Below are 22,992 nucleotides of genomic sequence, written 5' to 3'. Positions count from 1 at the left end.
CAGCATCACCTGTAGCTGCTGTTTTGGCACCAGCATCAGAACTTCCCCTTTAGATAGATTCGAAAGATCAACATACTGCAAGCTTCCATCACTAATAAAATTATTTTTAAAAACCTTTAAAAAATCCAAGCTCTCAAATAAAGCAATTTTTTGGTATAAGCTGCCCTATAATGGCTTGAAGTTTAATTGCTTTAACTTTTAGTAATGAATAATAGCCACCTATAAAGCAATCTGATTAGAGAGCACAGATTCCATTTGTTATAATTTAAAATCTTGTTCAATGTCTCTCACTTCATTTGTCATTTGGTTCGAAAATGCAGAGTCATTTATGAGAGTGATAATCAGGGTCATTTATAGGATCACTCCATCCTATTCACAGCTCTACAAGTATCTACTGTGCAGCGCCAGAGCAGGCTAGGTGAAAAGGGAACAGTTCATTTGCAACAAAAACATTCTTCTCCTTATCTGGGTCAGTTTGCTAATAACCAGGATTTTCTGTCATTACAACACAGAAGACTGCAGATAGCACGGCTAGCCAGACAGTTTTTATGTACTGCAGCTTTGAGATGAAGCACTGATTTTGTTTTAAAAAAGGCTCAGCACATCATTCTGAATAGAAGTTGGCAATCAAACTCCATGACAATTTTGACTACAAAAATATTCAACTGTCTCCCCAGTTGCTAAATCCAGCACTTCAGATTCGATGTTTATCAACTATGTTTTGCAACAATATATAACAAAGTACTCCCAGCAACATTGCTGAGTTAAAAAATAATAATAAACAGGAACACCTCAATGTAAAATCCAAATTCTTTCTTGAGGAAGTTCAGAGATTGTCTGCCTCTCTTCTTCATCAAAGCAGAAATTATTACCTAGTAATGCACCATAACCCCGCAAAGGTAATGGGAGAGAAACTATGAGGAGGAGATGACTCTCTTTCCACAGTACACATGTAGTGAGTCAAGGCCTGAAAGAAACGAGGGCAGGGTGGAAGCTAAATATTCCACACTAGGAACAAAATCAACCAGTTTAGGACTGCAGTTAAAACCTTTGCTATTGATGCTTTCACAGTTATTTTAGACAGTAATACAGAAACATGCAGTACATGCAAGGAGCAAAAATGCTGTAAGTGAAAAAACAAATAGCCCTTTGCAAATTCGCTCCGAAGAATTCATGCTTCAGCTCATCCTGCCACCAGCTAAAACACTTCATATGACTTTTAAGACAAACTTTGAGGTTTCTGCTTTGGAGGAAAGAACAGGAAACTACAAGGCAACGTTATATGCGTAGCTCTTTTCCAAGCCAGTTTGGACCATTCTTGCAGATTGCTGGCAGTTACCACGAGACATTAGGATCTCGTTCCACAAAGTCACACTTCTGAGAGGACACCCCACACTACCAGCCATGCATACCTGTTATGTATTAAGGATTACCTTAGTGATAGCATCTCTCTGGGAGCTGTTTGTCTAAAGCGAACAAAAATCTCAGCAAATTTGACAAGGCAAACAGATACAGAATACACTGTACTTAGAACAAACAAACAGAGGTGGGACTGTGATCATGTGCAAGCTTAAATGCAGCTGGATATTTCAACAGCTCTGATATTCCTACACATGCAGGTTTGGGGTGATATTAGACTAGTCATGGGAATGTGGTACTCAAAACAGCTGCCTGACCCAGATTCACTCCCAGTGGCTGACTAAATGAATACAGGATGAATAGTGTCCAGTTTCACTTTTGGCAACATTTTTTCTTGGAGTTTGATGATCTTTAAGGTCTCTTCCAATTTAAGCCTCTTGAATGAAATGACACAACTGCATATGAAGTGCACAGAGAACTAAGATTGAAGTTGGTGGAACTGAAATTGGAGTCAATTTCAATATCCAATGTAGGATTTGGACACCACATGCAGCTGGCTTGTTTGAAAGTTTTGTCCATGAAGGAGTCTATTTGAAACCACCCCATAGTTGATGCCAAGAACTTCAGCACTTGTCAACGTACTCAGTAATGAATGATTTTGAAAGTACATTTTTACAGACATATTCACAACTGCAAAGGAGTAATTGTATTCTTAAGGGGAAAGCTGTAATGTCTCCTCTGGAATTATCTCAGATCCATCAGGGTGTCAAGACAAAGCAAACTACACAAAGCCACTGTAAATCTCAGACAGCAGATGTTTTTCCTTCTGAAGGCAGAGAAACAAAACACCTCTTATTATAATATGTTCCTATCCTGCAGACAGTTCCAGACTCAATGCTTTTCATTTTATTTATGCAAATGACCTGACGTAAGTCAATTTATGCTTGAAATATCATGCTGGATATTAAAGGAATTGTTCATGGAGAGAGCGGCCTTGCACAACAGAATGGCTGTGATGGCAAAGAATGAATTAAGCATTAATACCTTGTGTCTAAATAAGCTTTTTCAATCACTGCAATTTACAGTGTATTTCTGATGGTATTGATAGGTTGTAGACTAATGGGAAAGTCACGTATTAAAAGGCAAAACTAAGGTGAGGAAAGGAAATAAAATCTCCATTTAGCAGAAAAAAAATAATAATTTCAATATTTGTTTTCTTTCCCAATAAGTATAAACAAGGACTGGTGAAACTTCCCAGTAAACAAAGTTTCAGTTCCCATCAACCATCTTACTAAAACTGAAATAATTAATTTTTCACATATTACTTATACAACAAAAAAAGCAAACAACCATCAAAGATTACAAGCCAGAGATTTTTTTCTAGACATCTGATTTTAGCAGAGCTCTAATTCCTTGTTTTCTAAACAAAGCATTATCAAAATCATTACATTCTTCTACATACCTTCTATGAGGTTAATAGCACAAATGCAGAAAGCTTTAATAGTTGCTCTGAAATTTCTGTCTAGATTACACTGTCAGAATTTTCTCATCAACTGAAATATTACCAGTTCATTAGTACATAGGATGTTGTTTGATCCAGTGAAAAAAAATTAATTGCTCTGCACCAATTGTGACAAATGTTGCTTAGATTCATAATAAAACCCAGATTCAGACCCAAAGACAGACATGAATAGAAGTAGCTATCCTGTGTGTCTTTTGAAATTTAGAATAAACCTATTCTACAACTGTAGTTTAACTACCACTACATGGATTTACAGGCTCCTGTAATCTCTTACTAAACACCACATCTTCAGCAGATCAGTGACATCCTTATTATTTAATATAATGTTAAATATAGACAAGTAGTCCAACTTAGAAGAGTAACACCCCAGTTTTTACACTATTCTAGTATGCATGTATATCATGGGAACTTATGGCAAGCCAAAATCTGTATGAAGCTGAAGACAGCAGAATGGCCACAACTCAGCATGGCTTCTTATGGGCATTACCCTCATTAGCTTTTACATATATTTTTTGTTTAAAATTTCATTTTTTTTTAATGACCAGATCAGACAAAGTACCCACTGGCTAAATGTCACACTCTCATAGTCACAAGCAAAGGCCTTATACTTTCCATTTTATCACAGTTGATTTACACACACTGTGGCCCCCAGCCACAGTTAAGAAATTTTTTAAGCCATTCAATCCCATGCAGCTCTGGCAGGCAAACAGAAGCAGCAATACTGAAACGTTACCACACTGCAACTAAAATGGACATCAAGGGCAACATACACTGGAAGATGAAAATCTTGTAGATGATGGGGCTCCAGTGACACGTTCATATAAAAGATTTACTATTCAGATTAACACACTGAATTGTGATGAGACACTCTGTATTTCATTACCATAGGTTAGTCCTTCCTCTCGTTTATAGTCAAATCTCTAGACTTGCTTTTTTTCCCCATGGCAGGACACATTTGCATTAACAACTTCTTAACTTGCTCCGTATCATAGCAATGTGGCATAGACTTTTCAGTTGGATTGTATGACACATCATTCCACTCCAGCACAGCATACACAGATCCACATCAGTATTCTTTTGCTTTTCATTCCAGACTGCCCTTGTTATAGCTGAGAATTGTTAGTGCCTTTGTTTTGTCTCATCATAAAGCTGTTTCTCTACTGAATCATCAATATCATTTTTACCTCCTCTCACACCTTCAGCATACTTTCGTACTGCGTGCAAACAAAATTTATAACCAACAATACCACCACCTTAGGACTTTGACTAACATCAATTTTCTCTGCCTCATGCTTTCCTGTCCTCGTATGGACACACACGCATCATTTCACTAATACTGCAGAATCCTGAATGGACTTTTTTTGCTGATAGTGCTTTGTCTTACCTCATATCACAAAGCAGACCTCAGCACTTCCCCCTCACCTTTGTGGTGTCTTAATTCTTAAGACTAATAGCATTTACAACTAACCTCTCCAAAACTACTGCCCTATATACCACAGAACTGATACAGTTTGCTAGCATCCCTACTGAGAGACTGCTAAGAATGGAAAAATAGTAAAGCTGACATGGGAGTTAATTAATTAAGAACTAAAGAATAGGAATATAATGAAGGTTAGCCTGTATGGCTTTCTGGAAAACAGGCCTTTTCAAACAAGCTTGATTTCATTTCTTGATGAGATCACAGATTTCACTGATACAGCTAATGCTCTGGGTGTAATAGACTTAGATATCTGCAGATGCATGCAACTGTTTTAAGACATTCTATGATTGAATTCTGATAGTTTCCAGCCCCCATACTAAAATCTTTTCCATCTATGCCTTTCACCAGCGTGGCTGCTATCACATGGTTGGAAAGGTCAAGATGTGTGGCCTCCATTGTCATATTACACATAACCTACCCCAACACACAGACACTTGCTGGTAACAAGAAATGAATTCTTAAGTAGGCAGGAAATGAATGCAACAAGTCCCAAGGAAAGACTTTATGGAAGAGGATGGTCTTTGTCAACAAGACCTCAGCATGCTTTTGCCTTCTCACCCTCATTCTCTCATCATTCATTGCAAACTTCTGAACACAAAGATCTGGGTGTTGAAGTGTCCTGGCCAAGATGATTCAGAGCAGCTATGCTGGAAAAGTGATGTCAACTATTAAGATTGCATGTCAACATCTGGGTTGGTTTGTTTTTGTTTTTTGTTTTTGTTTTTTTCTTTTTTAACTCTCATAAAGAATGAGTTTTCAGACAGATTCTTCATATTTTCTGTAAGTCAGGTAGTCTTTTGCTTCAGGATCTTGTCTACTTTGGCACTCAAACTTTAGAAGCTTATTATCTAGCTTTACTTGTATGGTTTATATCTAAAAATATGTGACCAGCCACAGTATAGTTTCTTCTTGACTTAGCAGGAAAACGAATTACATACATGCACATACATCATGTACATGATGTGCTAGTGTATTTTTGCTATTAATGGTCTCAGAAAAATTGAGTCTTATGCCTGTACAGAATCATAAAATCATAAAGGTTGGAAAAGACTGCTAAGATCACCTAGTCCAGCCATCAACCCACCACCACCTCCACAACTACTAAACCAAGCCATTCAGTGCCACAACTGCTCTCTTCTTGAACAGGTATACAGGTATATGCCAACAGTATAGAACATATGCAGTATACTAGAGGTGCCTAGTATATAATTTCTATCAGAGCTCAAGCTTTCTGGGCTTGACATCACATTACACCCCTCAGATATACTGATGAGAAAAATGTTCTTCGTCAACAGTGAACGACACTACTTCCAATCTAACTTCCCACATTTTTTCTCATGTTTACATCTGTATTTCAGTAATACCTCAATACTTCTGTTACAAGTCTCTATATGTTTAGTTACATGAGAGAAAAAGTGACTTACGTGAGAACCTCCAGAAGCAGAAAGCATAAGAGGCGAAACAGCTGAGTGGATGTAACAGCGTGACACATTTACAAGGCAGAGGAGAAATAACTGTTTTCACTGAACAGACAGTACATTTGCTTATCACGCTCAGCTTTTGTGATCTGATGGACTCTACAGGCCTCAAGCAACATTCCTCCTGCATATACCAATGACAAAAATGCTGTGCTATGATTTTTTTCAGAAAGACAGAAACTAGACTCAGTATCCCCCAGTCCAGCATTTCCTATGCACTGCAAGTTCTCCATATGCCTGTGCATGAATTCTCCAATTGCAGCATCCTTTGCATACAGACTCTGCCCACAAGCAGAGACTGCATGCATCCTGACTACACATTTAACTCACTCTTTATTTCACTCCAGGAAAGCAGAGTTTAGCATCTGTGTTTCACACACGGCAATTCGCTTTCATGCTGCTTTCCAGGCAACGCTGCTGGCTCCCTGTAAAAGACAATGACGAAGAGCCCACTCCAGACAGGGACTGTCCCACAGACACAATGCACACTTAAAACACATCTCAATCCAGAACTCTCCTCCAGCTCTTTCTCAGCTGGCCTTCTACTTTCAGCTCCTGCACGCAACATTTGTCACAGAACAAAAACATTCTTCAGAAAGACTGAATTCTGCCCTCTGGTATTTCTGAGCTGGAAAAATAAAACACACACGCAAACTTTTTTAATTCCAGTTACAAGGCCACTTGGGCACTGAAGCATTCCTGCCAAGTGATGTGTGATGTGGACTCTATCAGTCACCTCCAGAGAGCACTTGTGCAGTGTGACCACACACTGTTTCCCAGCAATTACTCACACAGCTCGGGCTCTCCTCCTTCTCCAGCACGCAAAGGTTAGCAAGCAGGCAGTGTACGTTAGCATCCATCAATAACTATCAATTTAGGATAGATTCAAACTGTGGCTGAAGATTGAAACCTTCCCCATAACCAAATGCAAATTGCCCAAAGCCTTCCGGTCTTTCCATTGTTCTGCTTTTCTTTAGTCACATCAATTTATGACATGTCTTCTTTAATATAGCAGGAAACAGAACTCAGAACAGCACCACAACCATCTTTCACTGTTCTGCAGATTAGCCCACTTTGTCTCAATGTTTTCTGTGATGTCACTCTTAACACGTAATGCTTCATAAGGTTAAAAGAAAAAAAACAAAAAACAAACAAAAACATTAAATACAAGAGGACTCTCCAGAAAACAGAGATTTGGTTGTACAGCTACAACTGCACAGAAGAGACAGGGTCTCTTCAGTGGAAACCAATGCAGACACTCCTTGAAAATACTGGTAGATAATTTTGTGCGACTGAATACAGCAGAAGTGGTGACAGTCCTCCTCGAGTATTTGATCTCTCCCTAAAAAATGCATGCTTTTTATTCTCGTTTTAACCCATCCAGAGGCCTGGAAGCTAATACAATTCTCACTGATGCTCTGTTACACCATGGAAAGCTGCTTCCTGGTACAGAGTGGGATTATTTTCTTCTCTTCATTTGATAAATAATAACTCCTCATATCTACAATGCAACTATATCCCATTTCACGTGCTTTAGTGAATAGATGAATAGAGCACCTCTGAGTTCCCATAATTTTGAGCTTTCTTGCAAGGCTTTGGAGCATCAAGATTATTTTCTCCTATACTGAGTCAGAAATTTTTCTTTTACTGCTGATGCAGGCATAATGAACTCTTACTAATATTACAGAGAAATCCAAAAAGCCATTACATTTTATGAAAAATGTCTGCAATTTGTGCTTACAGCCAGCATCAAAGTTAAACACATGGTTAGGTGAGGGTTAGGGACAAATGCATGCATAATTTATGAAAGCACACAGCCATTACTGGTAGTTCCATAGAATAAATAGTCCTTGGTAGACATAGTGCGTTTGAAGTATGCATCATACTCACACTAGCAACGTGGAACCAAAATGGTATTTATGGTATACTCACAATCCACTCAACTCTTTTCCAATTGAACCTGCCAGTGAAATACAGTGTGATGTTCTGTTTCAGTTATTGGCAAGAGATACACTGCTTCAAACAGAGCGCCTGATAACTGGAGAGTGCAGAAGAGCTGATGACTGCACAGAGTCCACTAGGGATCTCGTTATGCCAATCTAATTAACCTGCAAAATGCTCAGCTAGCACTGTGCTCTGGGCTTGCACACAGATGGAAAATGGGCTGTTCAACTACTGTGTGTGTGCAAGACAGACTTCTCATAACTCCCAAGTCATCAGAAACATTTAAGCATATGCTTACCATTAATGTTAAACAGGTGCTCAAGTACACTGCTGAACAGGGAACACAACAAGGAGCCTTTGGAGTATGTGCTTTTTGCTTTATTGCTGCTGTATACATACAGTTCTAATTCATTTATTTGGCTGCCCTCAGATATCACCAACAGCCTCCCACCTGCACCCCTCTTAAAATCTGAATAAGAAAACAGTGGAGATGCTCTCTTCATACAAACAAAACATAACTGTAAAACCCACAATCCTGGAATCCAAAAACAAGAAACAACATTTCATTTTTTGACTTTGATTCATACAAGAATGTCCAAGTCCAAACTGATACTATCTTCCCCAAAAAAGTTCTTAACAAATTGTGAATCTAAATGTATATGGTTAAGGTAAATGGAAATAAAGGCACAGAGAATAACATAATAATCAGACACCATTGTATGAGTTTTCCTTCCCTGTAAACAAAAGTGAACAAAACAAATCAACAAACAAACAAAAAGCCCTCACAAATAGTGAGATAAGGAAAGGTGCTGTCATATTGATATGAAGTACAATTAATTTCTGCTCTTCCCAAAGCAATTCACATATCCTTCATGTGGACCACAGATATAATTTTAACGTAGTCAGTAAACTCAGAGCTCACGAGTAGTAACATTCCTGCATTACAATAATTTGCTTTACAAATGAGACATTCCTAAGAGGCACTTTCAGCCCCCTCAAAGCCGGATGAGAAGGCATATTTTTCACATCCTCGTAGACAAATGAAAAGAACAATATAAGCTTATTTGTAGGTTGCTCTAGTTATATACTGGAGAAGGACTACTCAATATTTACAGAAAACGTGCCAAGCTATCATTTCAATTTTTCTCCGTTGTTTTAATAACTTCACTCCTATATCATAAACAAATAGAAAGGTTTAATTTTCAGAATGTTTCCCAGTTCATCATCGTTAGTGAAAACCTAAACATAACTGCAGGCACACAGCATGCCCTATGAAGCATCTCATGGGGAAACTTATGGAGTTCTCCATGGGGGACAACATGAAAAATGAGATAAAGAAAACCCTCAGAATGCTTTCCTCAACCTGTAGCATCCTTTGGGATAACTACCTCGCTCACCCTTTGTACTCTGTGCATCTTTATCACTCCCTTTGCCTTTGATTGTTATTTTTTCCCCTCTCCAGTACATTTCACTTTACAACCTTTAAAAAAAGGTATTGAAAAACCCTAGTGACACAGAACACGGTAGGGTTTTGTGTTGAGATTCAGGTCTGAAGGCGCTTGAATCTCAAACAAATTTCTTATTCAGTTCAGCACAGGTAGTAAACCCATTAAGTTCAGCAAAAGTTGTGCTTGAGTAAGTGCTGAATAATGACTACAGAATGAGGCCATCTAATGCGTGGCTGGAATTCATGCCAAGCCTAACCGTCTCCACACACACCTGAGTTGACAAAATCTTCTAGCCAGTATTCTCTGTAGCTCCAGAGTGATATTCCACAGTGCTCACCACTCTGCTTACCTGACAGTGCTTCATTTAGGCACGCAACAGCCAACAGTGCAGCTAATCCTACTGCCTCAAACAGCCAGTTCTCTCAAACATGCTTTGGTTGGACTTTCGGATGTGTCTCAGAGCAACCTCTAAAGCCATTACTATGGTGGAAATAGTTCATATTTGATAATAAAGACACCACCAAAGAGGCCTTATCACAGACAAAATCCTGAACTGATCACTGGACATGCAATGAGTGTGCGATTCTTCTAACGTTCCTTTTAAGAGTACAGACTGTGAAGGACCTATGTACAATGGAGGGCAGAACTAAGATTCAGTAAGACATATAGTAATTATCCTCTCCACTGCTGCTGTTTCCAGGCTTTAATTTGACAGTGAAGAAGAGAATACCATTGGACATACAGTTCTTACAGCAAACATTCTATTCTTGGAAATCACCTGCAAGACATAATTTTCTTCTCAATGCACAGCATAAGCATTACAGGTGCCCCACAAATTTCCAGGACCTTAATGATACCAAAAAGACAGTTACTGCAAAAGCAGAAATGTAACATAACCTTGATAATCCATTCAAGGGCACATGGGACAAGGCAAATGCAGACTTTACTTAGTACAATGTCCTTAAGACAGTAGCAAATTCACAGCATTTACAGGTATACACATGCTATAGCTGGGAACCAGTTATCAATGCATTGTCAGCATTGAAACTCTAATTATTTATATTTATACTGTAAATTAGTTGGTTTTATTACTATTAATTATTTTATTCCCAACTGCAGCCTTTTTAAAATGACCAACATAGGAATCTACTAAACACAATGCTCTATTGGGAGAGAATACCAAGGTTCCTAACTTACACTATTATGCATTGGTGGATTACACAGGATTTACAGTACATAAAACAATTTAATAAATAGGCTTTGCTTGTTAATCTCACGTGAGACAATGTTTAGTACAACAGTGTTCAACAACACACGTGCAAACAAACCCATCTAGAAAAACGAATGAATGTATTGAGTTTATGATGACATTAATCCATTTGGATTAAGTTCTCTTAAAACTAGAGGTAGATTATAATGTTCTAAAGGACCTCTATAAACATGCAAGCCATACAACAAGCAATTTCCACAGCAAGATGGTTGAGATGGAGCTCCTTTGCTGCTGTACATAGGCTGCTGCACTGGGAGACCCAACACACTTCCACACAAGCATGCTGAGATTTGGAAAGAATAAAGCCCCAAAGTTTAAGTTCATGTATCCCCAGATCCCACTGCAGATGGCTGGCAAGCCCTGGTGCAGAGCAGTGCTTGTCTTATATAACAGCAAAGACCCAACTGCATGTGTAAAGCCATTTGAGATGCTCTGAAATATCTATGACAATGCTTCAGCAACAGACTCAAGCCTCAGATACCAGCAGGGTAGATGTTTATGGCTCAGCCAGTACCCTCATCTTTTATAGTGCCAATGGAGAGAAATTGGCACTTGAGTAAAATTCCTCTGGTCCATTTGACACAACCACACGAAGATGGATGAATCATGCCCCAGACTCTACTGACTAATACAATTATAAAGGGTGTCTAGGCTGATTACATTAGATACAGATGTCTTAGATGTATTGAATAAACCAACGTTTAGTCAGAGGAATCCTATTTCCATCTTGTTCTAATGAAGAACCTGAAGAGCCTGAGAAACTACTGCACTCCCACAGAGATTGTTCCAGCAGTTAATCGCCTTCTCTATAAAAATGGGGCACTTTATTTTTCTAGTCCAAAATGTTCTGACTTCAACTTCCAGCTTTTGAGTCTTGTTCTGCCTTTCTCAGCTACATTAAATAGCCTGTTGCTATTAGAGTTCTAATACCAGTTAGAGTCATGCCTCTGCAGGATTCTTTACGATTTTTTAGCATAACCTTCCCCTTTATGTAGTTAAACCAATACCAATTGAGTGCAAAGTTCTGTGAAGAAATGCAACCTGTGGGATATACAGGAACGATGGTTGGTGCAAGGGAACATGAGTTGAATTATCTGGCATTTACAGACTCGTTCCATAGCCAGGCTCTCTCCCTCCATTCCTTGCACAAGGATGTATCTAAAGGCACACTCTGCATTAGAAGGGCTACATTCAGATCCCACTAGATATCTCCTCTTGGAGCTCTCTGCCATCCACTTAAAATGTGCCACCACTCTTAATTTCCATCAGATACTGATATGACATTTGAACAGTCACAGAACATCTCTCAGCTTTTCCACTGGGCACAATGCAGGAATCTCAGTAACTCTTTTGGACTGTGCCCTCCACTGCATGTATCATCCCAACAAAAGAGGATGCTTTTTCTCCTTTATGCTTGACCCAGAAAGAATACCAGACCTCAAAACATAACCTACCTCACACAAAGCAGAACAGCCAAAGATCTTCTGCTGCAATCCTTGCTGTTGTTTAGCAGTTTCATTTCTACCTGACTTAAAACTTCACTTGGAGTCATGATAGCTCACCAGGGAACTGCAACAGTTCCCTTGTTTTCAGGTCTGGAGGTCCTTTTTCAGCCAAGACAGCAGACAGTTGATGGATAGTACACAAAATCTGGACAGCATTTGGTTTCTAAATCAAGTGGGATCTGAGGCAGAGGGAAGGAAAGAGTAGCAGGTAGACTGTGCTGGAACAGAAACTCCACCACTTACTTCAGGTAGGAGTTTCAAGAAAGATTAATCTCCATGCAGCTTCTTTACCCCATGGTAAGCCAGCTGCATTCTTGGCTGAGAAGCATTACACCATGTATGTTTCAGTGTGAAGTGATTGATCATTGCAAGCAATAAACCTCAGATAAAATACAGCAAATAAGGAAAATTACAATGGGACATTGAACTTTTTTATTTATGGTTTCAATATGAATTTACTGCACTGCAGAGGCACCATGAAAACAAAAAGGGCAGGAGGAAAGCTGGATTTTTTGTTAGGCAGCACCAGTGTCCAGGAAGACACAGAAGGAGCACACCAAGGATGGCAGCATAGCTCCACCTTCGTGCCATTTGTACCCTTAAAGTCTCTGATGCTTCAGGGATGCCAGCAGAGATTATGGGTGAAAACAGTCACTATGGGGCTTGCTTTTATTTGTTTTTATATAACCACTCAAGCTGCAGCTATCAGAGTCAGGATTTAAATGGCCAAACAAAACATAGAAGAATCTGGAGATTTAGATAAGTCTTCCCAATGAACCAAAACAGTCTCTTCTGCCTCATCCTTTTTTTTTTTTTTTTTTTTTTTTTTTCCCAACAAAGGAAAAAAAGCAGCACGTTCATCAGAGTTTCTGTTGGTAGTTTTCAATCATTAGGGCAAATGTTGCCTAGATTGAAATTCAGAACGAGTTTCATAGCCACATCCTTCTAACAGATAGCTGGGTATAGCAGAGTACTCGCTGCTCTGTCAACTAAAGACACCAAAATAACAGCATGATCACATACAACAGATTAAATTTTGCATCACAAGACCCTATGAACTTCCACTGAGCTCATTCTCTCTGCTCACCAACATGCCTACAGTCAAAGGTAGCCGTTTCTCTTTATCTTCACTGTAGCTCTACCATTTTGTTCTTTGGCTCTGTATCAGTGTTGTACATAAGAGGAGAATATGACACTATGTTAAAGGTCTTTAAAAAGCTCTTCTTAATGGATTTTCTTGCAAATGCGTTAAAAAAAAGAAAAAAAGGAAAGAAGAAAAAAAAAACCTGTGCGCATGATGGATTATGACAGATAATCCTGGGGGAGACAAAGGCAAGAGTAGAATAAAACAAGTGCAACTGCAGTTGGTATTATCATCCTTTAAATGACAACTGAATATGTGGAGGAATAACATATTTAACAAAATAAATTACATAGCTGCACCTTCAGTTAGGATCACATGTAAGTGCATTAAAGTAATCTCCAAAAGTGATGCACTTTTTTCTCCAAACCCTACTTGTTGCATATTAACTTGAAAGGGACTGTGAAAAACTCATGGGATATGTTGGTTGCTAGTGTAGGAAACCACCATGTATTATTCACTCCCTACAGTATTTAATTAGAATTAAGAGAAATCTCATTGTAAGAGGGTGAACTATTTCGGTAAGCAACATTCCCTTGGCTCAAGTGATGAATGGGAAATAGTGCAGTAAAACAAAAGTAGGCACCTTTCCAGGTATGCATTGTTGCTTAAAAAGCCAAAACAAAGCTCTGATGAAATACTGTCACAAGGATAAAAACATTTATCTCAGTGTCACAAGACTAGCTTGGTTTTTGCTGGTCTAATTAGGTAATGAAGAAATCACAGGTGTAGTAACTTCATGAGCTATCACTGCACTTTAAAAGGGCCCATTGGGTGGCCAGGGAGCAGCATCCCACATTATTGCTTGGTGTTACATCATTTTAAAAATGAAATAGCTCAGTTTAAGGAAGATTTCTAAAGAGAAGAAAATCAATACATAGTTAGAAGCTTGTCAAGATTCTAAGCAACAGCAAACTGCCAGGAAACAGACCAAAAAAATAAATAAAAAGAAGAAAACAGGAGTGGGCTTTGAATCTTCAATGATTTCTCAAGTTCTGATAGGCAATAGAGCAGTGCAGCACAGAGCAGCCCCTGGGACTCCATATACATCCCTCCTCTACCTTCAGTGACTGCCAGGTGCATAGGAGAGGACACTCCCAACAGCAGGCTTAGACATGACTGTGCCAGGGCTCTACACTAGTTGTAACAAAGTGATAAATAGATAAAACAAAATATACTACTGTTTAATTTTTTTTAAATAAAACTTAATAAAAAGAGCAATAAAAGTACTAATCTTTATTTGCTAGAACTTTCATTGAAAGTACACCTGAGATATGAGGATTAGTTCTTATCTTGAAGCTTGAAACCTCGCCAAATATTTTAAAGCTGAAATATTCACCTAAATTTAAGTCTTATTAAATGAACTGCAGATCCAGTCACAACTACAGACCAGACCAGCATAGAAACCAGCTGTGTTTCAGGTGGCCCATAAAAACACAGGCACGAATTAAAGAAATCATCTGTGTCAGTGTAACAGCTTCCTTGTCTGCAGATTTCATTGACAGTGCCCTTAAAAAGAGTTCTACAAAGGAAAACCTGCACTCAGGTCAGGGAAACCACCCTGTATCACACAGTATGAAAGAGATAATTGTGACACAGCAGCTTGGCAGCTGGATCCTGCCCTATTTGAACCAAAGCTAAAAACTATGGTCTCTGGAAGAAGGTTTTGTACTGTGGACAGCCCCCAGCACACAGCTCTGCGTGCAGATCAATCATCCCTGCCTGTGCTCATCTCACAGAGGGGTGTGGATGCGGATCCATTTTGCTGACCAAAAACCCCAGCAGAAGCAGCACTGGGGAATCCCTGCCTGCTCACCATGCCCGACTTCAGAGACCAGCAAGGAAACGTGCGTGAGGGTTTTATCAATTACACAGGACACTGCCTATGCAAATTAGGTGAATCCTGTACTTTAAACACACAGTGCCATCTCAAGTCGTTAATTATTTCTTCTTAGTGGCATTGTACATCATCCTCACCAACTACAATGACCTCTAGGATCAGCAACTTAAGCAAATAATGACCTCTGTTTCCCCATGTTACAAAAGTTGCAGCACCAGAAGCACTGCAATATTTCCAGGCATTTAAGAAGCATAATGAAAGGAATATGATACAATCACTCTGTGCAATTCTCCTAGAAAAATGTTTGCAGAAGTTCCCATTCAGTTCCCTTAGTTGAATTCACAGGTCACATAGCATTGCACCTTCCTCTTAAAAACCAATGCTAGAGAAAGCAGCATTATTGGATTTGGAAAAGGAGGCATATCCTTAAAAAGCCAGCAAAGCATTTTATAATTAAAGGATGGAGAATACTTTGGCCACCTCTTGAACACGTCAACCCAAAGCACAGGAGAGACAGATACAACCATTTGTATGACACACATCTCCCCTCAAACGGTGGGCAAAATCCGAGCACTTCTCTTGACAGAAGGAGGGGACAGGAGACCAACAGGTCCCCTCCACATCGGGGAAGTAGCTTTGGCAGTAAAGTGCCCTGCAGACAACCTACACCTCTGCTAACCCCAGCTGTTGGAGCATACAGAGCACACCGCACCCCCGGTATCCCCAGCAGGTCAAGCTGGCGGGCAAAACACACCAATATATTTCCATCAGCACAAGATGGCAACCAGCACTTCCTCCGAGAGAGCAGCTGGCTTTTTATTGGTATTATTACTATTTTTTTTTCCCCCCACCTCAAGGGAGGGAGCTGATTTAAAAGCATCCCAAGCAGGTTTCTTAAAAACCAACACCACAGTAAGCATTACCAATACTAACGCCAAATGAAACACGAGGCAAACCACCCCCCACTTCCACATCCCCCAACACGCACACACACCACAGATATCAACTTATCGAAGTTGGCAGTGCCAGAGTGTGGTACCGACCCACAGACCCACAGCCTCCTCTGCACCACAGCCCCTCCTAAAGAGGGACATCACCGCAGCCTCCGCACCCCGAGCCCCCCCCCCCCCCCCCCCCCGAGCAGTGGGCGCTGAGCAGAGATAGCCCCTCGCTGGATTCCTCCCCCCCCCAACACAAAGGGGCCCCGCAGCGACCGTGCAGGGGGCTGTCGGGGGTGTGGGAGCACCGAGCACGAGCAGGGACCCCACCGCTTACTTACAGTCATTGGAGGCGGCGGCAGCAGCCACTTACCATCATGTTCCCCTGCATTTTAGCGGTTTGAAACATTGCCTTTTCCTTCATTTTTGCTATGTGTGTATGTGCGTGCGCTGCTCTCCCAGAGTTACTTAATCCAGCGGCTGGATCACTTTAGCGAAGAACCAGCGTGCACTTGCGATGGCTTTTTAGTGTGGAGTGGAGGGAACTACGAGTAGCAGAGGGGGAGGATGCTGGCGTGCTTTTTCCCTTCCCCACCCTTTCATAAATTTTTCCTTGCCCGTTCCCCCCACCAAAAAATAAATGAATAAAACAACTCCTATCGGATGGGAAGGAAGGAAGGATTGGGGGACAGCCAGGCTCAGATCCGCCTCTTCTCCCCCCCAGCTTCAGCTCTTGCCCTGAAGGTGCCGGTGGGGCGGGCAGGAGAGAGCCGCACGCCCGCCCCTCGCTGTGGCCATGCCCGGGGGTGGGGGAGGGTCCCACCAAGCCCTCCACACCCCCGTTAAGATCCCGCTCGCAGACTGGAGGGGAGAAAATGATAAATAAAAAGGAGACGGGAAAGGGCGGAGGTGGGGGGAAGGAGGTGATGCTTTTTCTCACTTCCTTGGCCGTGCCCGGCTCGCTGCTTTCCCGAGAGATGCCCACGCGTTTTACAAACAGGAACCGGGGATGGGGTTGTAGAGGGGGAAGGAGGGGACCGGGGGATCGGAGCCGCTTCTCACAGCATTAACTGTTCAGCGGCTAAGGCCAAGCCACGGCTGATGCAGGGAGGGTGGGGAATGGAAGCACCGCGGGTTATAGCGGGGACAGCACTCTGCGTTCCTAAGACTGCGGCCCCTCTGCAACTCCCTGCCCGGAGCCCCTCGGCGCAGTGTGTGGGGCTGGGGCGTTCCCGGCGAGCTGCCCCCGAGGCTGTACACGGGGTTGGAAAAGGCTACTAAGATGATTATCGGATCTTGGACCCATCACCACCGTGCCCAGTAAAAGATGTCCCTCAGTGCCACAGCTCCGTGCTTCTTTAATACCTCTCCAGGGACAGGAACTCCATCGCTTCCCTAGACAGCCTGCTCCAGTGCCTTACCACTCTTTCAGAGAAGAAATGCACGTGGAAGGATACAGCCCCCACGTTTGCAACCAAGCCTTGACCACACCCTTTATTCCTATTCAGTTTTCCTGTTGTTTTTCACCAATATGACCCCTCGTCCCCCACCAAAGCTGCCCTGCTCAGTGGCCACTGGAAGATGTTCCCTTCCTGCCATCAATGTGGGAATAAGCCTCTCAGTGTGGCTTTCCAGAGACAGCCATGCCACTCATCCCAAAGGCTCACACCTCAGCAGGTTCCTCAGTCAGGAACATTCCTTCCTGAAGAGTTGTGTTATTTTCTCTCTTCTTTTATTACGTGTGTACAATTTGTTCAGAAATAATGATTGTCAGCTGCAGGAGAATTAGATATCACAGAATGGCTTGGATTGTAAGGGACCTCAAGGATCATCAACATCCAACCCACCTGCCCCAGGCAGGACTGCCAACGTCCATATCTAATACCAGACAAGGCCAGAATGCCCATCGATTTCATGTGGGATGGACACAGCTGCTTATGAACTTGCACGCTCCAAAGAGGAGAAAAAAACTCTGACAAGGGAGGAAGTGATTTGCTTAAATAGCTGAGAAAGAAAACCAAGAACAAAAAGCAGAAGAAGCCAGAAACTCTCTTGTCATCCAAAGTTTAACCAAGACAAAGGCTGGAGTAAAAGCTCCGCTTCTATTCATGGAGACTTTTGTTGTGCTCATCTGTAGTGCCTACAACTCCGGTCCTACACGGCATGTAACACTGTTTTCTCATGGGCAATGGTCATCCATTGGAAACAGAAAACCTGAGGATCAACCTGGGTGAGTTCTTCTGCAATAATGTCACCCTGCACTTGCAAGTCTCTATTATCTTCTCTGTTATCTTTATTTCAGAATTGCATACACCTGACACACTGTGCATCTTGAGTAAGAAGCTCTTCATTTTGTTTCCCAAATTCTTGTCTCTTGTTTTCTTCAATTTTTCTTTTATCAAGCAGCTCCTGTTGCATCTCAGTATTTTACCCTCAGGTGTTTTAATTATGTATGAATGCAGAACATTTGTTACCCACTTCACAGTTAGCAGTCCCATTTGCCTCTTGCTTTACTTTATATATCAATACAATTACTTACCATATATTGAACTCTGGCAATAGCATCTTTTGGATGTTTTCTCCTCAGCTTTGGCATGATGCAGCTACTGGGTTTGCCTGACTGTCTTCATTTAAATTACTCATTGTTGGCAAAACCACGGCAATTGCCTTGATTAAAATAACTTTGTTTAAAGTCAAGACTTCAAGCAAAAGGCTTAGTTTCACCTTTGACACCATTCCATTGCTGAGGAGTTTTTTTTTATTATTATTATTATTAAGCACCAACCATGGTGTTTAATGCAGGAAGGACCTGAGATTTCTTCCACATTTCTGTAGGGAACATTTTTGACTTCTAATGATGCAGAAAGATAACCAATCACCCTACAACCAAAGACAGTAATGGCTTATGGTGCTAAACTGTTTGCTGGTGGTCATCCTGAAATTAAGGCCAAAAATCCACCCCAGAGAACCTCAATATAAAACTAAAATGTTTCTTAAACACGTCAAGCTTTCTATTAGTGGAAAATGGTCAGAATTCATGATTTGTTGGTTTAAACTCAACGTACCTCCTTTGTCAGTAGAGTTACTTCTGATACAAACATATGGAAGTTCAGCTCAGACTCAGCTGGATCTCAACCTCAAGATCTTAAGTGAAATGACTGTACACTTATATATATGTATATGATACCAATGTATTTGCCAATCTATTTCTATCTAAGGTACATACTGGGACAAAAACCCTCGGGCTTCTTTTTATACCTGATCCAGGAATTTCCTCTGTATCTCAGGTACTTTGACAAAAACAAAATGCCATCTTCATGTGCCAACATTTCTATAGGTTATTTTGAGGAAATCTACTTTTCTTACCTCTATCACCGAATGCAATACATGAAAAAAAAAACTGCCTTATAGAAATTTTTTTCTTTGTAGGTTTCAGCACTCTGATGCAGACTTTCTTTATCTGAAAGGGAACACAGCCTACAATGCTTACATCCTATTGATAGTACTTTATTTAAAACCATGATAAGAGAGTGGGAGAATTTATTTTATTAAAGAAAACCCATTCATTGTATTTGATGCTGGCTCCCCTTCTCACTAGCCAAAACAAGTCTGGGAACAGTCCTTCTGAAAAGAAGAATTAATTTCACACAATATTAGCTGGCTGCATAGCACACACTTTCTTTTATTCAGTATTTTTAAATAAGTATTTTAAGGATATAAGACCACAGAAAAATACAACAGCTGTTGAACTGAAAGTCCTTTCTGAGACTATCAGGACTTCACCATTTCTCCCTAAACTACGGTTACTTTTTCTTCTCCCCAATAAAAAACTTTATGTAATTTCAAAATATAACAAGCAGCATTTTCTTCTCAAACCCATTTGTAAGAATTCCATCTCCTTCCTTTCAGCCTATCCAACAAGTCTGTGCTCAGGATTCTCTTCAGTCTCATTTTGAGACTATGCTTTCTAAGATAATTCAAAGTCATGCTACAACTCCACCAGTTCTTCCTGTCCTTTACATCCCAGCAGACTCAGGACACAGCACTGTGCATATTTATTCATTTTTGGGGGCCAGTCAGTTCAACTGAGCTCTAGAAAAGTCTATTTGCACTTTCTGCCACGCACCAGTTTTCCATCGGAACACACTATGCAGAACTTGAAATATTTACCTAGTGTTAAATCTAAAATAACTCTAGAATTTCAGATAACCAACTGAGACACCGACAAGCTCTGTGCTAGTGTATTGTCACAGAACTGCTGAGAGGGAACCCAACCCAAATGCCTGTGATCAGAGGATCACTCTGGCTGGATCACTCTGACCTCCCAATCACCTTCTCAAGTAGGGTCATCTCTGATGTTAGCCCAGGTTGTTGAGGGCTTTATCAAGTCATATCTTGAAATCCTCCAGAAATGGCAACTGTACAGCCTCATTGGGCAACCCATTCCAACTGACTGTCCTCATGTGAAACAAAAAACAGTGCTTATACTCCATCTGAACCGCTGTCGTTTCAGCATAGGCCTGTTGCCTCTTATTCTCCTGCCCTGCCTAATTGGAGAGAATCTGGTTCCACCTTCTTGATAACCTCCCTAATGGACTGGAAAGCTTCTTTCATGTTCCTCCAAACCCATCTCTTCATCATGCTGAACAAATCTGGCTCCCTCGGCCTCAAGGGCTAAGACCCTCAGACTCCAACCACCTCAGTGTCTCTGCTGAACTTGCTTCAATTTGTCTGTCTTTTACTGAGAGCCCAGATCTGGACCAAGCATCAAGGAAAGGAGATAATCACCAAACAAAACATCACCTGTAGTACTTGATTTGCTACTGATTAAAGCATACAAAGGAATGGGATTGCTGATACCTTAAGTAAAATGATTGAGTGTAAAACACTGCAAACCTAATGGAAGCCAGGGACAGAATAGTAAATAGTTCAATAATGGTCCACACTAGTGGAGAGAGAATTACAGCAAGAAACCTCTTCTTTTCTTACTAAAGTGGACCATTTTTGAGCATTCTGCTAGCCAAGACATGCAGCATGTCTATTCTGAAAAACCTGTACTCAAACTATGCTGGAACCTTGCCTATGTATTTAAACAAAAACATGAGGACAGCTGTAGTGATTGCTCCTTCTTGCAAAGAAAATACATTAGAGAGACAGATAAAGCAATTATAATGTTAAATAAAGATTAAAAAAGTACTTCTGAGAATCCCTAATTCTTCAAGAAATTAGAATAATGACAGAACAGCTGCTGCTAAAAAGACAACATTCCCTACTTCTCACTGCATGAAGGTACTTAAGCCATCTCTGCTAACCCAAACAGGAGAGAAATAGCTGAAAATGGGGAAATTAAGTTATCTCAGATATTCTGAGGAAAAACAAATGTGATAGGAACCACTGAATTTCCACATGATTTGTGGTGCTACTGCCAAAATTGTGCCAGATGGTGACATTCTCCCCATGACCTCCACTTTACCTCTCTGGTTGAGGCCATTCACTTCTCCTTGTAGAAGCACAGCCTCATCCACTGAGATGCAGAACTAAGCAACTTCACGTCCCTGGGGACTTTGCAACAACATACCTGAAACATGTTGCATTTGAGAAAAACTCACTAATGTGTTCCTATTACAGCAGTAAGAATGAATTTTCTCAAGGTATAGCTGGACAGTTCAGTTGGCACGTATTAACTCCATTCTGGGGGAAACAGTGATATTATTCAGACACTAAATGACCATGCACTAGCTTTGACATCTAGCTCTTAGAAAGCAAGGTAATTCATTAGATTCACCAGGGATGTGACTTGAGACGCATCACCTCCAGACAGCTACCTGGAATGCAGTCAACTCCCCACTATCTGCAAGTGAATTATTCAGCTGCAAACAGACCATAACATTGCTACAAAGATCTCCAGCTTGTATTCCTGCAGTCCATGATAAACCACAGAGCTTACAGGCTCACATGGAGCGCTGCTTTCATGCTGTTACGCTGCCATCTCAACTACAGACAAGACCTTGGAGTGCAATTCATAAAATGGTATGAGATGGTAGATCTCACACTATGATCCACTGCACTAATGGATGTATAGAGTTACTTGCCCACACGTCCCAGATTATAACCTTATTAGTAGTAGAACGTAAGAATATTTCTCGGATTTTGAACTGAATACCATTCTTTGGTGCTGTCTAATATCTACGTGCCTCAGACCTCTAGGAAGTACGCCTGTGGCATTAATACAGCACACAGAAAATGAGAGAGACTCAAATGAGTACATATGGACATATATGCCCATATGAAGCACATGAGGTTTCTTGCTAGGAGAGTGTATAGACCACACACTATACGTACAGCACAGCCTGGGCATAAGGCAACATGGACAGCTGCAGGCTAGGACAGTAGGATCCAGGACGGCTACTAAAAACTATAGATTCCCCTTTGAAGCTTCTCTTTCTTCACATTTCCAGCTTCTAAACTCCATGAATAAAAGCTAAAAATACACAGAATTCAAATAATTACTTTTTCATGAATGAAATCGACTGTTGAAGTTGCCAAGGGATTCAGAGAAGGAGGAAATGAATTCAGAATATAATTTCTTCATAATGAAATGGCCTATGAAATTTAAATATATGTGAATGCTAGGAAAATCTAGGCAGAATCATTAGACACATTAGTAACAATGAGAAAACATTAACATGAAGCAGTCTGAGATCTTGCTTTCCAGGCATATACTGCTTCTGGTTAAACAGAGATAATACGTTTAAAACTTTAAAAACCACAAGTTCCGTAGTAGAAATGATGTGCACCATATTCATATATTTTAGCAAGTATTTTCAGTATTAAATGGACTTTGAATTTCCAGTTAGACTTCATGAATTTCACTGTGTAAGCAACTGATCACACTGCTAAACTAAGAGTATGCTGTGCTACCTAGTTCTCCCAGAATAAGAAGGTGCTTCAAAGTTTAAAATACATACTAAATACATGGAAGGGTAACTAAGGCACAGTTTGCCGAAAGCAATGTGTGCACTAAGATTTCTCATTAACACTGAATTGAAAACATTGACAGACTTGTG

At 40.7% G+C, this 22,992-nt stretch overlaps 1 protein-coding gene across 2 annotated transcripts in view; it reads right to left on the bottom strand.

Moving 5' to 3' along the window:
* DPP6 (dipeptidyl peptidase like 6) overlaps positions 1 to 22,992 on the bottom strand; it is a 486,394-nt gene that overhangs the window by 420,411 nt on the left and 42,991 nt on the right. The window contains exon 1 of one of the 2 annotated variants that reach the window (XM_052692601.1): positions 16,299 to 16,460. The exons of the other annotated variant lie outside the window; for it this stretch is intronic. Within the exon in view, the coding sequence (XP_052548561.1) occupies positions 16,299 to 16,349 (51 nt within the window). The 5' untranslated portion in view covers positions 16,350 to 16,460. Of the gene's footprint in view, positions 1 to 16,298; positions 16,461 to 22,992 lie in introns of those variants that run through there. 2 annotated transcript variants of the gene reach the window in all.

This window comes from Tympanuchus pallidicinctus, unplaced genomic scaffold (genome assembly GCF_026119805.1).
Source record: "Tympanuchus pallidicinctus isolate F22 unplaced genomic scaffold, pur_lepc_1.0 scaffold3, whole genome shotgun sequence".
NCBI lineage: Eukaryota > Metazoa > Chordata > Aves > Galliformes > Phasianidae > Tympanuchus > Tympanuchus pallidicinctus.
The sequence above is the reverse complement of the archived record's forward strand: the minus strand, read 5'-3'. Positions and strand labels throughout refer to the sequence as shown.